At 35.3% G+C, this 17,911-nt stretch overlaps 1 protein-coding gene across 1 annotated transcript in view; it reads left to right on the top strand.

The window, feature by feature from the left end:
- The window catches only part of GANC (glucosidase alpha, neutral C), a 63,346-nt gene that overhangs the window by 13,201 nt on the left and 32,234 nt on the right, over positions 1-17,911 (top strand). The window contains exons 5-11 of the mRNA XM_051977141.1: positions 1,452-1,634; positions 2,309-2,354; positions 4,482-4,548; positions 12,206-12,302; positions 13,545-13,725; positions 14,483-14,636; positions 16,322-16,557. Coding sequence (XP_051833101.1) covers positions 1,452-1,634; positions 2,309-2,354; positions 4,482-4,548; positions 12,206-12,302; positions 13,545-13,725; positions 14,483-14,636; positions 16,322-16,557 — 964 coding nt within the window. The remainder of the gene's footprint in view (positions 1-1,451; positions 1,635-2,308; positions 2,355-4,481; positions 4,549-12,205; positions 12,303-13,544; positions 13,726-14,482; positions 14,637-16,321; positions 16,558-17,911) is intronic.

Genomic DNA, 17,911 nt, shown 5'->3' on the forward strand with positions numbered 1-17,911 from the left:
TTTTAATAAATATTGCTTACCATTAGTAGATTATATTATTATTTTTTATTTCTATTATTTTTATACCCAAAACAAAGCTGATGGAATCTGGTTATAATGGTACAAACTTTATCGTTCTACTATTTTGCATTAATACATTGTCAAGATATAAATCTTCAATAAAATGGTAAATATTTAGGAGTACTACCTTAAAAATTGGCACCAAAGAATAACAGATTCTTATTTCCATACAATTTCCAATAAGCACATGTAAAACCATCTCAGCAGCTGAAATAATAATCCTATTAATTTAATTCAGATGTTTCTCATCTTTCACATTTGCTTTAGCTGCTAAAACTGAAATTTTTGTTTTCTATATAGATTTTTATAATATTTCAGTGAAATAAAATTGTTATATCAGTAAAAGTTTCACAAATAGGAAATTTTATTGAATAGACTTCTGATCTGTAGTTAATATTTGATGGTCTATTATTATGAAGATTTTGGTAATGTCTTTAAATACTTTTTTTTTCCTTTGATTCATGCTTATAATTCAACACTAAATTCATTTTTACCATCTTTGAAGACAGACTATGTCAAATAATTGACATAACAATAACATAAGGTCAAGATAATAATATTAGCTGATAATTATATAGCACTTTAATATTTACAAAATACCTTATATTCATTATCATTTGAATTACATACAGCTCTTCTGTGAGGCAAGTGCCATAGTGTATTATACCTATTTTCCAAATAAGACAATTGAGGTTCATCAAAAAAGGCAAGGTAATTTGCCAACAAGGATGATCAGTAGCAGGAATCAAATATAGATCTTCCTGACTTCAAATCTATCCCTCTTTCCATTTTATTATGTATAATCTCAGATTATATGTTTAAGGTTAATTGTACACTATTTCAAAGTCTAATTCTTTTTACACAGCAAAATAACTGTATGGACATGTAGACATATATTGTATTTAACATATACTTTAACATATACAACATGTATTGGTCAACCTGCCATCTGGGAGAGAGAGTCGGGGGAAGGAGGGGAAAAATTGTAACAAAAGGTTTTGCAATTGTCAATGCTGAAAAATTACCCTGCATATATCTTGTAAATAAAAAGCTATAATTTAAAAAAAGATATTAAAAAAATTATATGCTTAATCATTTTACCAATTACTATCAATTTTTTACATCATTTGTACCTATAATCTTCCCTCCTTATTAAGTTCTAAATTATGTTTTCTTTTGCATTTAGGCAGATATTCTCACTCTGACTATATTTGCCAGATAATTAGCTTTTAATTGCTGTCAAAAAATATAAAATGAAATAAAATAAAAACTATAAAATGAAAGCTTTTCTTATTGAAAATTCTTATTGATTATTTGTTCTTATTCAGTTGTGCATTATATGGGATTGTTGGGGGGGGTTTTCTTGTTAAACATGTTATTTTCCATTTTAGGCTGACTCCATATACAGGGGATACAGGTGTTCTGGTTCTGAAAGATGATTTACTACACCTGAAATTTCACATCACAGCCAACCCCTTCACAATAGATTTGATTTCTGAAGATGAGCCTGTGCTGAGTATCAATTCCATGGGCCAGCTATATTTTGAACATTTGCAGATGCCTCCCAAACACAGGTATTTTCTGACATAATCTTTCCAAGGTAAAGCTAGAACCTATTTAATTGTGAATAACATTTACTTGCTCTGATCAAATGGTGACCATTTGCCTATTTGCTAGTGTTTTTATCCCTAGGAAGTTTTTCCTTTGGCCCTTTAGCCTTTCTCCCTAACCAGTTCAATGTTGAAGAAAAAAATTATTTTTCTCTACACATTTTCCCCATGAGCTATTGATTTTATTAGTAGTAAGAGTCTATAGATTTGATAAGAAAATATAAAAATCTATAAAGGTTTTTTTTGCAGAAAGTAAAAGTAAGATTGCTTATGTACTATCTATTCATACCTCTCTAATTACTGAGTTCACCTAGAATGAAATCTTGACCCTAAGCAATAGCCCCAAAGGTTCTAGAGCCTGTTGGTGCCTCTCTTTCTCAGTAAGGCAGCAGTTTGCCTTCATAATTTTCTCATCATTCTCTATAATTTTAGCAAAATAAACTGAAAATTATGTAAGTAAATATTGGGGGAATACAAACCATCAGGAACAAAAGCTGTAAGTTAGCAAGAAAAAATTAAAATATGCACTTTATAGGATCTCAGAATTGAAAGGAAATCAAAAGAATCTTTTCTAAAACTAAATTATATCAAATTTAGAGCATACAAAACAACTTTCTTAATTTTTTTTTTAAAAACAGACCTTCCACAGAATGTAAGGAAGATGTATCCACTGATCCTTCCCAGGTAATTTGGCTTGATCTATTTATTCCTATCTTTTTTTTTTTTTTTTTAATTTCCATCTTCTCAACAATTATCATTAAAGAGCAAATATAAGGAAGTTAGGTAAATTGTTTCCTATATGTAGATGGTACCATGATGCCCTTGCATTTCTCCTTTTTATTCCCAGGATTCTGCTCTTTATCCAAGAATGCAGCACCTTACTGGAAAGCAGAGCCCTTAGGAAGAATAGGGATATTGTCTTTCAGAGGTAGGATTTGGTTCCAAGTATTCCTGGCTTCAGGGCCAACTTTCTATCAACAACAAGCTAATCCATAAAAAGTAAATACATGTAAATTATATACTAATGATATGCTAAATTATTACTCATCTTAAAGAATATGGTCATATGGTGGTCGGGTGGGAGAATGGACACCACTATACCCACCTATTATACCTTAGCTAAATGGCCTTTTTATAGTCAAAATATGACTTTTCCATGAGGAAAGGGCTCTTTAATGCTATGTCAATGCATATAAAAACAAACAATAATCTATTAACTCAGTGTTGTGGGGGTACAACAGTTGAGAACTTTTAGGAATAAGTATTTTATGAGGTATGTTATAAAGTTGTATCTACTAAAGTATGTTGTTCCTACTAAAGAAGATAGAATCCCAGCCTTATGATAACTTATGAAGAAGCAGTTCAAAAATGGACACCAAAATATGTTTAAAAATGAATGCAAAAATATGTTTTTAAAGAAACATTTAATGTTGATTAATGTTGATTAATTGATGATTTAAAAAGAAGGAGATAAGGCTATGTAAAATTATGCAAGATAATAGCCCAAGTTCCAAAAATAATGTACCTGAGCTCCGTTTACAGTTTTTATAGAAAAAAATTTTATAGAAAATTGGACACATTCCCATCTTTATGAGGACTTAGCAATGGCACAATGGAGTGCCAGGCCTGAAGTCAGGAAGACATCTTCATGAGTTCAAATTTGGCCTCAGAAACTTAATAACTTTATGACTCTGGGCAAGTCACTTATCCCTGTTTGCTTCAGTTTCTTCATTTATAAAATAAGCTGGAGAAGAAAATGGTAAACCACAACAGTATTTTTGTCAAGAAAACCTTAAATGGATTTTCTTGACTAGAAACAACTAAACAAAAAAGCCAGAAGCCTTGGTTAACTAGAAAGGAGAAATATGCTCATCCAGGCATTGTTACTGCTTCTCTTTCAATCAGTACAGGGAGGAGTATATTGATAAATGTATAACAAGCAGCTCATAGAATAGGGAAGTACACATGATATACCTTTAAGCTTAATTTGCTTTATTAACATTTCCTCCATCACTTTCTTAAGTCTATGCAATCAGCAAAACAATAACTCAAACCCTGTTCTTTAATGTTTGCCTCTTTCCAAGGCATAAATGCTCACACTTTAAATTTACCAATCTCCTCTCATCAGCTAATATGAGCAGGCTTCCTGCACAATCCTGAGGACAGGTCTCAATCTCTTCATGCCTTCAAATCCTGTGATTTCCTTCTGCTTGTTTCTGTAAATCTTCCTTAGAAGACTTAACTAATTTTCTGGAAACTTGGACTAGATCTTTAATGAGCTTAGCTCTGTCTAAACAGATTTTTTCCCCAAGGGGTATCGCAGAAGACTATATTTTTTAACCCCAAACTTACTCTCTATAAAATTTCTAATTTGCCATATTAATATATACTGAGGAGAAGGGAAAATAATTGTAATATTATTTATTTATAAAGTACTTCTTGTTTTTCAAAGCATTTTCATATATTTGGCTCATGTAATATTCATCATATCAGCTATGGTTCCTAGGCAGCTCATGGTTGAAATTTATTAAGTATTTAGATATGATGGGTTATATCTGTTCTTAAATATTTGCTAAAATCATATATCACTGTCATTTTGTAGATCACTAGCTTAACTTGATTATATGTTGAGGGCTTAGCCTAATCAGCTTCCTATTAGGTAAGCTTGTTTTCTCAGCCAAATTTTCCTAAAGTTTAAAATAAAATATCCTAAAAGTTTAAAAAACTAAAGTTTAAAAAAGTAAAAAAATAAAATATACACAATGTTTGTTATAACTTATAATATTAATTTCCATACTTTTATTTGTACAGGAAAGTCAAGATGATCTGGATCTTTGGCAAGAGAAATTTGGCAAATTTGTGGATATCAAAGCCAATGGTAAAATCAAAATTGGCATAGTATTAAGATTTTCTTTACAGTGTAGCTCAATGTTTCTTAAGCTGCTTAGCTTCTTAAATCTTATTTCTTATTTTTTCATTGATAGGTTTATTCATAAACCAGATAAGGAATCCTAAAATTAACTGACTGTTTTCAGCAAATTTTTCACATTAAAAATTAAACAAATGCTCAATTCATCATTTTTGTTACTAAGTTACAAAACATGAGCAAACAGGAAAAGAGTTTTCTCCAATACAACTACTCAGATTTTGGTCTTCTGCCTCTAAACAGTTCCCTTTGATAAGCATATGTTAAGCACTGTCTATGATTCTAGCACTATGCCAGATTTAATAGAAGAGCTCACAGTCTTATAAGAAAGTCAAGACATGTTCATGTAGACATGGGTGAAAGCAATGATATAATATGTCAGTAAATGCCAGAATCAGTTAGAAATAGAGTGCTACACAAAATCAGAGCAATAAGAGAGTGTCATATTTTATCCATATTTTTTAGAATTGTTGCCTTAGAAGCTTGGCACATTTCTAATGCACTTCTGAAAAAATCAGTCCTTCCTTGGAAAGAGTAATGACCCGTCCAGCAGGTCACCTACATGTGGGTCTCGAGGTGGACATTGCCTGTAAGGCTAATGCCTGTAAAGGAATGGGGTTAGAAATGAGGAGGGAGACGAGTTGAGGTGGAGCAAGGTCTCTGTTTATTGAATGAAGAGGGTCTTAGTTATATATGATTTCTAGGTGGGGGTTACAATGTAAAGAGAAGAATGTCACACCACATGTGTGGCAGACATCCTGGGGCATAATCGTTATCTAGTTCCTGGGCTGATAAGGCCAATTTCCTGGGACACACATTATCTTATCTCAGGAATTTAGGATGTGTTGTTTGTTAGCTAACCGTATCAGAGTCTACGCACAGGTAGTCACGTTCTTCTTGGCTTCTTTGTTTCCTAGGGTGCCCGTAGGCACTAAGGTATAGGAGAGTCTTTTATACCTGGTTTCTAGCATGTCCCCCTTTTTATTTATATATGGGTGGGAGGCCTGTCTTAGACTATGTGGCCAGTGTCCATATTCAGTACCCAAATAATCTGACCTTAAAGGACAGGAAAAAGACAGGACCCCTGTCTTAGGCTATGTGGGCGGCATCCATCCCAGCACCCCAGCATCAAACTTCCGGGGTATGCTTCTGGAGAACGGGCCCACAATAATCCCGTCATTGGGTATTCCTGCAGCCAGAGGGTATGATATTCCTGAAATATGGGGCCACAATAATCCCGTCATTGGCTCACCCAAAGCCGGCACAGGGGGACTTCAACCGAGTCCACCATCTGCAATACCAGGGGTCATTCATAACCATGGTAGAAAATTGTAAAGCTGCACCAGGCTCGTTGATGTTGAGGTTTTAACAAAATAAGGGATTCTAAAACTAAAGCATCCAAATTCAATCTGAACTAGTGAGATAGGGGGTGGGGCAAAAGTGCTTAAGGCAAAGTGAATAGGAGCTAGGAGTTCCCATTCTTTCAGGTATTTTGAAAAAATATATACCAGTTTCCCAATGTTCTATCTCTATCTCCCCCCCCCCCCTTTTTTTTTCTCACGGAAAGGAATTATCAAATAACCATTCCCCATATAAATTCTGAGAGTGAATCAAAATCCCTATACATAACAGCATTTCCTACAGTACATTTCCTAAATACAGTAGCATTTCCTAAAAAGCCCTCAAACATAACAGCAATAATTAACACAATTTTAACAAATCCCATCCCAAGTCTTAAACACACAGTAATAGATGATCCAGGCAAGGTTTAACAGTCAGTCATCAACCATTCCCAAAGTCCCTTATATCAGTCCAAAGTACACTCGATGCAGGGTCCAGTCCATGGTCTCATATACAAACTGCTGCTTCAGGCTGTGAAGTGATAGGAGGCTCTCATTCCTTGCAGAGTGGGTGTGTGCCATGGTGACAATCAAAGCTGATCAAAGCTGATCCAGGTTCCAGAAGCAAACCAATATCTGTAATTTGACCAAAATCTAGAGCAAAAACACAAATCTAGCAAATAAAGATTAGATCAGTCTCAGATAGACTCAGTTCACCAGACTTGCAAAATACGAGGAGGCCAAAATAAATTGGCCAGCAGTTTCCTATGTGAAGAAATGAGTTTGCTTTACAAGCCAAGCAAATGGCTGCAGTCTTACAGACCCCTGTTAATTGTCCACTTATCATGTAGAAACCTTAAAGGAACAAAACACAAATATCCAGTAACAGACAGATGACCAGGCAAAATAGTTGCCCAAGCATTTAGGATACAATGATTACATATAACTAGACTGAAAATAGCAAGGCATGATATAATTGAATTGCATTAACAGTTCTACTGACCATTGCTCTGATCAGAGAGATCAGTTACAGAAGGAAAAATGCAAGAACATAACTATAACATAACATAAGCAGTTGAGTTTTAACAGCTTATCAATCAATTGTCCCAGTAACTGTCAGAGGGTGGAGCTTTAAAACTCCCAAATAGCATTAACTAATTAATTCTAAGCCCAAAAACTTTTACCTCCAATAACAGATGTCATTAATCAAATTTCTGATAAATCTTAAACAATTATTTATCATATCCTTATAAGTCATGACAGAAAGAAATTGTCTCAGTAAGTTCACAACTTAGAACAATTATCATATCTAGGTAGATGTTACATGAGTGAACATTATACATACAAATCAGTTTGCCTTTAAAATACCCAATACATAGAAAAAATATCCCAAATTGCATATTGTCCATAACAAAAACATTTTCAAAAGGACAAAGAAAAAACTATTATGTTCAGAGGCCCTTTAAATAACCTCAGGATGACCCAATACAATCAATTTAAACTTATACAAAACACCCAATTCCACATAAAAGAATTCAAGGTTTTTTTAACATAGCAATTAAACTTTTAGAAATATTCGTACCAAAGTATGGATCACATTTATGACCATATCTCTTAACCAAGAAAACCTTTATGTATTAAAAAAAAAAAAAAAAAAACAAATATTCAATCAATTAACCTAAAAGTAAGCATGCCCTTAAAAAAATCAAAGTTTGCTGCACTGGCCGTAATCAGATAAGAAAAAAAAACTGCAGTAACACACTCTAGAGGGGTGAGGGGAGGAGAGGATTCCATATGGCCACCCTTCCCCCACTCCTGCCCCCTAGAAAAAACTTCCCTCAGGTTCCCCACTCGATTTTCTACATGGGGATCCTTTTCAAGATTTAGCCCATCAGTTTCCCAACATCAGGTTTCTTCCCAAATCTGTCCATTTCCAACTTTCTCTTTCTTCCTGGATACATATTTGAACAATCTCCTTAAAGAACTTTCCTATCAGATGCTCCTGATGCTACTGTAAAGTAGCAGAAGACAGTGGAGGTGGATGGCTTCCTCCCCCCACCTCTTCACCTACTCCCAAAAGTCTTTTTTTCACCTTCCTAAAACCATGCAAACCTCTAATTTCCCTACAAATCAGTCCTTCCTAAATCACCTGCATTCCTCTTTCCTTTTCCTTTCAAAAACCTGTAAGATTCACACTATAGTGAATAGCCCAAACCTCCAAAAACCCACACATGTCCAGCAGAGCTGGTTTTAAAGTATAACTTATGTTAACAAATAACTCAATCTATTTCAGAAGGTAACAAACTGAATCAAATTAATACAGCTGTTTTTAAAAGTTTTTTTCTCTCTTTTTTTTTTTCCACCACATTTCTTCTAACAGCTATTAGCATCTTATCTCCAGAGATTTTTATTGCCCAGGCCAGGCTAAGCTTGAATTTTATTGCTCTTTACTCTAGTAGGCTTTGTTTCGAGGGGAAAAAAAACCTTTTCTGTCCGTTTAAAATAGCTAAATTCCGTGTACTTACAAAGTTAGTACAACAGGTTAAAAGTTTTAAAATCACAAGCAAATTTTCAAACAACCAATTCCCAAATTTCTTAATCATTGTTCTTAAAACTTAACAAAGCTTTTAAATCAGCAAAAACAGACTAGAGGCTGTTTCCAGGACCTCCACTCCCAGAGAGAAGTTTGTTTCACCTTTTCCCATTTCAGAATCCAAAGGGGTTTCTGTGAACTTCCAAGCCCATTTAGTGCTTTTCTCTGCCTTCACAGAGAATGTCTAGATATTCCATTCAAACTTCTTTCCTTTAATGTTAGCACACTGGTCTTCTATATACATATTTTAACTTTCCGAAATTCCAAATCCCTTTCAATCTATTTTTTCCATTTCCTTTTTTTTTTTCTTTCTTCCTTTCTCTCCCCTTTCTCCCTTTGTCTCACAGGCTGCTGCAGTCAGCCAGAGACAGAGAGAGGGAGAGAGAAAGATTTTTCAAACTTCTTGATATTCTCTAAACCTGCAACACAGAGGCTGAATCCTTATCTCTTACACGCTTGCTACCTTTTAACACAGACACACACAGACAAACATGGAGCTCCATTTTAGTAAGCACAGTTGCAACGTTGTTCTTAAAAAATTTTCCAACCAATAAAACAGACAAATCACACAGAACATAGAACACACATCACACAGACTACACAGTTACAACATTAAACAAACATATAACACATAACATATACCCAGAGGATATTTTCCAGCATCCCAGAAAATATCCGTCTCAGAATTTTTAAACCTGTCGGTATTTATTCTGAGACTACAGGTTGCTAGCAACAGACCAGACCAGAACCAGAACCAGAACCAGATGGTACCCCAAAAGGTACCCAGACAGACTTACTCTCCCAAATGCCGAATTGATTTCGTTGGCCTTCTGCTACTCCTTCTTCTTCCCCTGAAGCTTCCGCCTCACCTTCATCCCCACCTTCCTCCTCTGTCTCCTTTGGTGCCACTAAAGTTTTCTGGCTTTTTAACACAGGGAAGGCAAGCTGTGCAGGAGCGGAGTTTTTAATTTTTGTGAGTGAGGAGGGGTTTCTCTTATTCTTCAAGGGTCTCACCGCTTTGGGTAATTGTCTCTGATACCCTGACACAGGGAGGGAGAGAGTTCTTTGTAAAGATTGTTGTAATGCCGAGAGTTCGTTCGTCATTTGTAGATATTGAGTTTGTAAGTCTAGAACTTCTTGAAGGTTTTCTACTTTTTCAGTTAAGTCTTGCTTAGCTGTGGTGAGGTCAATGACCGGGGCGACAGGGGGGTTAAGTATCGGGGCGGTAAGAAGGGGCAAGCTGTAAGGAGGTGGAATATACCCTGCGGCCTCGCTTTCTAATTCAGCAACGTCTGAGGCGCTAAGGGCATCCTGAGTTTCACTTTCATTTTTCACAGGGAGTTTAGGTTCGGCGGCGGGGAAGACGGGGTATGCGAGATTGCTTTCTATGGGGGGAGTCCCTTCTTTGGGAAGTGGGGGGTAGATAGACTTGGGTGTGACGGAAGGGATCTCAATGATCACTGATGGAGGTCGTGAAGACGGCTTCCCTGTTTTTTGGAGAGACTGGGTGGATGCCGCACGGGACAAAGTGCGGAGACAGGACTCTGCAGAAATGAGTAACTGTCGTGTATCCCCGTCAAGGGAGGCACATTCTACAATGTCATTGATCAGATTCCAATAGGAAAGAACATGAATGGGTACGGATTCGGGCCCTTTGGTTTTCAACTTGTTATTAAGATCCCGTCCCACCTTTTGCCACTTAGCAGGGTGGATTTCAGGGCCGTTGACAATGAACCAGGGACAGACATCATCAATGAAAAGGAAAAACCGAACAAGATCCTTTTTCTTAATTTTTATTCCTCTTTCTCTAAGGCTACTCTTAAGGTCCTTAATAAAGGCCTGTTCTTTAGATAAGTTAGTCCCCATGAATGCGGCAGATGATTACTCACTTTTCAGTTGCGGGCTCTCCGTGGAGCAGTCTCGTAGCGGGTCCGGACGAATGGGCTTCTTCCTAATCTGCCGGGCAGATGTCCAGCCTCGGGGCCCCACGTTTGGGTGCCAAATGACCCATCCAGCAGGTCACCTACAGGCTTCTTTGTTTCCTGGGGTGCCCGTAGGCACTAAGGTATAGGAGAGTCTTTTATACCTGGTTTCTAGCAGAGTAACAGATACCATGACAGACCTGGCAGTAGCTCTCCCAGTATGTCTTCCTATTCTAATATCTATGATCCTAATTGAGAAATAAAGTGAGACTTGGAATGAATATTCAATTGAACACTAATGTTCTTTAACAACAGTATCCTAAAAGGCAAAGGGAATTGTTTTCTTTTTCCTTAGAATTCATCCAGAATGTTTGTGAGAAACAAATTAGACTAAAAATGTAGCTAGTCCTATGGTTTTATTAAAGAAAGCCAATAGCAGAATTTATCCTGATATCCATAGAGGTATAGGCAATTCCAGGACATCTTTATCTTCAGTGCAGCACAGTCTTCTATTGTATTTAAGCCTTGAATCAATTAGTTGTGAATTCCCTATACCAATTGTAGAATGATAGTTCATTCTCCCTACCTGACAAGACCACAGGACTTAAAACTAAACCAAAAAAAAAAACAAACAAAAAAAGAGGAAAAAACCAACCAAACAACAGTTCATCTAGACCAGTTCCAACAATAATTGATCATAATAATTATTCTGTTGTCATATTAAATATAATCATTATACCAAGTTTACTAAGATAGAAGAATATATGATGTATTTTAAAAATATTTCTATTAAAAACAATCCAAACAAAAAGTTTATTTCTTAAAGGATTATTGGCTAACATAGCATAGCTAATTAGTGACCAGACCCATTTCTTATTCATATACCTTTTTTGCTCCAGTGCTCAGTAAAGGTTTAATGAATGAGAGACAAATTTAATATTCGGAGTAAGGTTTTCTGATTTTTACACAAGTGCATTTGATTTTAATTGTTTTTCAGTCAGTCTGACTCTTCATGCCCCATTTGGGGTTTACTTGGCAAAGATACTAGAATGATTTGCCATTTCCTTCTACAGTTCATTTTGCAGATGGGGAAATTAAGGTAAATAGGGGTAAGTGACTTACTCAGGGTCACACAGCTAGTATGTGTCATACAGCTAGCTAGGTTAGATTTGAATTCTTGAAGATCAGTCTTCCTGATTCCAGGCTGGCATGGTATTTATTGCATCAAGTAGTTGTACTTGAGCTTGTTATTAAATAGTATGAGGTTACTCTTTCCCAGATCTCTGGCTGATAAGACTGCCACATCTTTCATATGACAACTGTGGATCTGCTTTTAAAAAATTTTTAATATACTTTATTTTTACATTACTTTCATTTCCAAATATATTTTTTCCCTTCTTCCATACCCAAAGAAGCTTTGTTTATAGCATAATTAAAAAAAAAAAAAAGAGGAAAAAAAAATTTCAGCAAAACTAACCTAAACATCATTCAAGTCTAGACATTATTGGTCCACATCCATGGTCCCCAGTCTCTGCAAAGAAGGGAAAGAGTGCATTTTCTCATCTCTAGGGCCAGAATTGGTCATCATGATTACAGAACTCACAGTTTCATTTTGTTATTATTGTTGTTCTTTTTATTTTTGTTATTGTTGTCCCTGTGCTTTTTGTTTCCCTGTTATTGGTTCAGATTATTGTGCATTGATTTTAAAATGTGTTGTTGAGAGAAACAACTCATTCGGGGTTTTGTTCCTCCAGGTCCTAGCTCCATAGGCATTGACTTCTCCTTGCATGGTTTTGAGCATCTCTATGGGATACCACAACATGCAGAAACCCATCAGCTCAAAAATACTGGGTAATTTTGTTCTGATTTTTCTTTCCCAAAATTATTCATATGAAAATATGGTTAAAAAAAGATCTACTGTACTTGTATAACCTCTTCAGATTGTATGCTGTCTTGGTGAGGAGAGAGGTAAGGGAGAGAGAGAAAATTTGAAACTGAAAATCTTACAAAAATGAATGTTGAAAACCATTTTTATAGGAGACTTAGTCTAAAAACTTGTAAGAAAGGAAAGGAAAGATTATTCCAGATTAACAATGTTGATAGAGATAACAGTGCTAAGATAGCAGTGCTTTTATGGTAACTAGACAGTTAATCGGGTATTTATATAGAAATAGAGTTTTACAAGCTTTCAAATCTAGGAGATATTGTTTATTTGGTATATTGTGATGTTGTCATCAGAAATCATAGGTAAAAAGTATTAATGAGCCATATTCTTCTCTCTACCAAACAAGATTCCTCTGACCCACTTGGAACCTTGTGCCAGGGTCATTTTGTACTCAGAATTACTACTACTTCTACTACTACTACCATCACCACCATTACTACCACTACTATTATTACTACTACTACTACTACATAAATATTTATCATTCACATACTGTTTGCAAGGTATTATGCCAAGTACCTTAACAGACACATAGAACTGTTCAATACTGTCTTTCCTTTCAAGGAATTTATGATCTAGTTGCAAGTTAAGACATACATACATACATATGTATACTTATATATGTATGCTTACACACATGTACAGACATACATGTATACAAATACATGTGTATAGATGTGTGTTTTAGTATATATACACATTTATGTACACACAAAAAAAATATGTGTGTGTGTTTAATGTCTAGAGCATTTACTATTTATAAAACTGGTTTGGAACTTAGCATTACTGCCTTTTCTTGTAAGTTACCTTTTCTCCCCTTCTCTTCTTCCTTACTCACCCTACCTGTGCATATATATGGATATATGTATGTGTATGTGTGTGTATGTAAAATGAATATATAATATAATTAAAATGAGAAAGGAGGTAACTTCTAAGATACAGAAATAATAAATGTCAAATCAGTATTATAAATAGTAAATGCTCTATGCATTTTGAGGGAGAGATCCCTTACATTGGTAGCAATCAAGGAAGATTCCCATAAAAGAAGTAGTCTTTGATTTAGGCATTAAAATGTAGGTAACATGGGAGGAAGCTGAGAATATTCCATTCATTAGTAATAAATCTTTGACTGTGTCTGTTTATTTTAGTGATGCTGAGGCTTACCGACTTTACAACTTGGATGTCTATGGGTATAAGCTACATGACAAATTGGGTATTTATGGTTCTATACCCTATCTCCTAGCACACAAACTAGACAGAACTATAGGAATTTTCTGGCTAAATGCCTCAGAAACACTGGTGGAAATCAACATACAACCTACAATAGAAGTAAGTTGTGGATAATGACTTCCTTTCAGATTTGCTGAGTAATATTCTTTTATAATAACGAGCATTTTAAGGTTTGCAACACACTTTATATGCATTATCTCATCTGAACTTCACAACAATAACCCTTTAAGATAGATGCTAATATCTCCATTTTACAGATGAAGAAGTGAGCCTGAGAGCAGTTAAGTGACTAAGTCAGAGTCACATAGTAAGTAACAGGCAAGATTTGTATTCAAGTCTTCTTGACCCTAAGTCCAGCATTCTCTCTTCTATGTCACCTAGCTATTCATTAAAGCAAAATTATTTCTCTATAGTAGCAGCTATTGTCATTTTAATAGAAACTATTAATGCTTCCTCATCTACATTCAGCTAAGGGAGTTAAACAGAGATTTAAAGTAGGGAAAGGGGAGAAAAGGGAAATAAACTTTTCTTTATGCCATAGACCCTTTGGCAATGTGGTGAAGCCTATGGGCCCATTCTAGGAAAACCAGTTTTAAATACATAAAAATGGGAAACAAAGAAAAGCAATTATATTGAAATATGCTGATCAATATACTTTTAAAAAATTCACAAACACCAGGTTAAGAAGCCTTGGATTAAAAAGTAATATAAAAATGCTCATGGTACCCACTACAGGAGCCAACAATTGCTTGGGTTTGAGTCAACCCAATTGTATTTTTATTTTTTAATTTGATTTGTATTTTTTAAAAAATGGTTGAGAAAAGCTGTTCAGAATTTTACCTGGTTCCTTTTTCAGCACACATTGTCCCCAAAAGGCTCAGTTTTGGCAAAACAAAAAGTCAAGGCTCGAGCTGATGTACGTTGGATGTCAGAGAGTGGAATCATTGATGTCTTTATACTAATGGGACCCACCCCTGCTGCAGTCTTCAAACAGTATTCAATACTCACAGGTACTTGGGTGAATTAGTGATAGCCTCCAATTGACTTACATTCCTGGAGTTATGGGCAATCTTCTCTCTTCCCTTCCTCCTTCTACTAGCAAATATGACATTTATTAATTACCATTTTTGTTTTAATTTTTTCCAGATATGATTTTTATCAAACATAATATATATAATAATGCATAATTTTCATATAAAAGGCAAACATTTGAATATATATACACATTTGTATATATACTATATGTCTAAAAATCATACATTTGTATATATACACAATATATCATACATTTGTATATATGTACAATACATTTGTTTATCATATACAATATATATCATGTATCATTGTATATAATATACATTTGCATATATACCCAGTATATTTCTAAAAATATGCACAATTGTATAGGTATGCACATATTATACCTATATGTTCAAATTTTCAAATGGATTTTTGATCTTATTGCTATGGCCATTGACTTCAGTGAAACAGTTCACAAACCATCCATCTATAACCTTCCATAAAGTTTGCCACAGGGAGCTTGTTGGTAGCCTTCTTGCTGGAGCATATGGACTGCCCATCCATTATTCCTCCTTTTCAACACAAAACTGATCTATGTTCTTTTTAGTCATACATTTCTTTGTTGACATCAATTACTATAGTTTGTCAACTGGATCAAACCAGCTTCTAGACTGTGGATGGCCAGAGCCAAATAGAGCAGGTTAAAAATAAGTCAGGAATCAAAAGTTTAATTTCAAAGTGGAAGAAGTAGCTTGCAAATGAATTCTTCCTTCCTAAGAAAGGGAGCTCACCTACTTATGGCAGGGGTGAGGTTTTTAAGCATGAAAACCACAAAGCCTGAACCATAGGCATTCTTGGGAATTGAATGAACAGTCTCCAAGTCGTTCGGGTCGTTGAGCCTGTGATTGTTCAGCAGGGTACAGAGTTGTGGTTAGCATGACCAGAACTTTTCACTTCTGAGCAGTAGTGGGACATGTGATTTGGTTTATTTGGTGATTATAAGCACATGGGATTATTGTTATGCCGAGCTCAGGGTGCAGCTTGCTTGCTGAGCCTTATCTTGACAATTTCATTATTACCCGATAACTTCATCATTGTTCTTTATTGTGTGCACATTATGCGTTTTGCACATTGTGTGTATTGCTACCAATCTCATATACATACCTGTATGGTTTGATATAAACATGCATAAATAGATATGCACATACATAAAATATGTGTGAATTTGAATGGCTTTATCAATTAGAATCACTAGGAAATTTAAAAGAGCTGTGTTTACATATATTAAAAATATTTTATATTCAAGACTCCTTCAAAAGTTGCTTACCAATGACTGAATCATACAAATTAATCTGGCATCTGAAAGAAACTAGTTCTTACATAAATGAAATCAGATTGTAAAGAAATAAGAAGCTGAAAAGTATTTACAGGAAGAAAATATAGTTTCCAGGTGACTAATACCATGATTTATATTATTTCTCCAAATTGGTAGACACAGGGAATGCTAATGAAGGTTCTAACTGATTGACCCTTCTCTTTTTCTGGTAGATAAATCCAATGAATACAGTTGTGCTTTCATTCTCAAAGCACTTCATACAAACATAAACGGTAAATGTTTTTTGAGATTGCTGATTATATTTCTTGAATTGATTGTTCCTATCTTCTTTTATAATAGGCACCCAAGCACTGCCTCCACTCTTCTCCTTAGGATACCACCAGTGCCGTTGGAACTACAATGATGAACAAGACGTCAAAGATGTTGATGCTGGGTTTGATGACCATGACATTCCTTATGATGTCATATGGCTGGATATAGAACATACTGAGGGCAAACGATACTTCACATGGGACAAAAAGAAATTTCCAAATCCTAAGAGGATGCAAGAGCTGATCAAGAGCAAAAAGCGCAAGGTAAAGGAAACCATTTTTTCACATTTTTTTTTAATTCCATAGCACACTTACAGAGTTTTAAATTTACACACATCATGGAGGGGGGGGACATGCAACAAGACAAAAATTGTCAAAGAAGGAAGAAATTATAGATCTCTGTTAAAAAAAATATTGAAATTATGATTACAAAGAGAAAAAAAGACAAAGGAGAGGAAAAAAAAGAATGGTAAAGAGAAAATCATCTTCTGCCCGACAAAGAACTGAGATTGTCAGGGATTCTGACTCTTCTGTTTTTAGGACTTCATCCCTGGTGGAGGTCAACTCTCTCTTCTAGCCTGAGAAAACTAAAAAAGGGAATTAGGGGAGTGGTAAGATAGTTATCAGATACTATTGTCCTACTAATTGAGATAAAGGGGAAAGAGGAAATAAGAGAAGAGTTGGGGAGAAAAAAGCTGGCAGAAGGAAAGAGATGAATAATAGCATATCACATTTTACAGTTTACAGAATGCTTTTTCAAATCAGATGTGCCAGATACTATTATTGTTCCATTATGTTGTTGGCTCAGTCATATCCAACTCTTTGTGACCCCATTTTCTTGGTAAAGATACAGGAGCATTTTGTCATTTACTTCCCTGGCTCATTTTCCAGTTGAGGAAAGTGAGGCAAACAAGATTATGTGACTTCCCCCAGAGTTACACAATTAGTGTCTGTTCAAATTTGAACTCGGATCCTCCTGACTCCAGGCCTAGAATTCTACATACTGTATGTTTAAAAAGACCTCAAATAGAACTGACTACATAGATTTTGTCTCTGGAAATTTGAGAGTACAAGACAAGACCTGTCTTGATTGCATTGAAGTCAAATGTTTTAGAGTAAAACAATAGATATGCATGATGTTGTGGTACTGGGTTTGCAGAGTGGGATGGAAACAATGCTGAACTGAGAGGCAAGAGGCTTGCATGGGTATATAGTCAGACCCTGATTCTTACTAGCTCTTAGCTTTTTAGCAAATAATTTTATTTTTCTAAGTTTCTGTTTCCTCATAAAATAGAGGTGAAGATATTTGTACTGACTGTTCCACAGGAAGCATTATGTAAATGTCAGTTTTTAAGTCAGGAGGACCTAAGTTCAAATCCGGCCTCAGACACTTAATACTTACTAACTATGTGATCCTAGGCAAGTCATTTAATCCCAATTGCCTCAACAACAACAACAAAAAAAGTCCTTATCACCCCATCCTTCAACTCATGGCCCTCTCATTGGGGGAAAAAAGACAGCTAGAAATAAATGGCTTTCACCTCCCAAATGAAGAAAGGATAGTCTGATTACAATGAAGGGTCAGGTATAGTTTCTGAAAAACTTCCACTAGGTAAAA

Source organism: Antechinus flavipes, chromosome 2, assembly GCF_016432865.1.
Source record: "Antechinus flavipes isolate AdamAnt ecotype Samford, QLD, Australia chromosome 2, AdamAnt_v2, whole genome shotgun sequence".
Taxonomy (NCBI): Eukaryota; Metazoa; Chordata; class Mammalia; order Dasyuromorphia; family Dasyuridae; genus Antechinus; species Antechinus flavipes.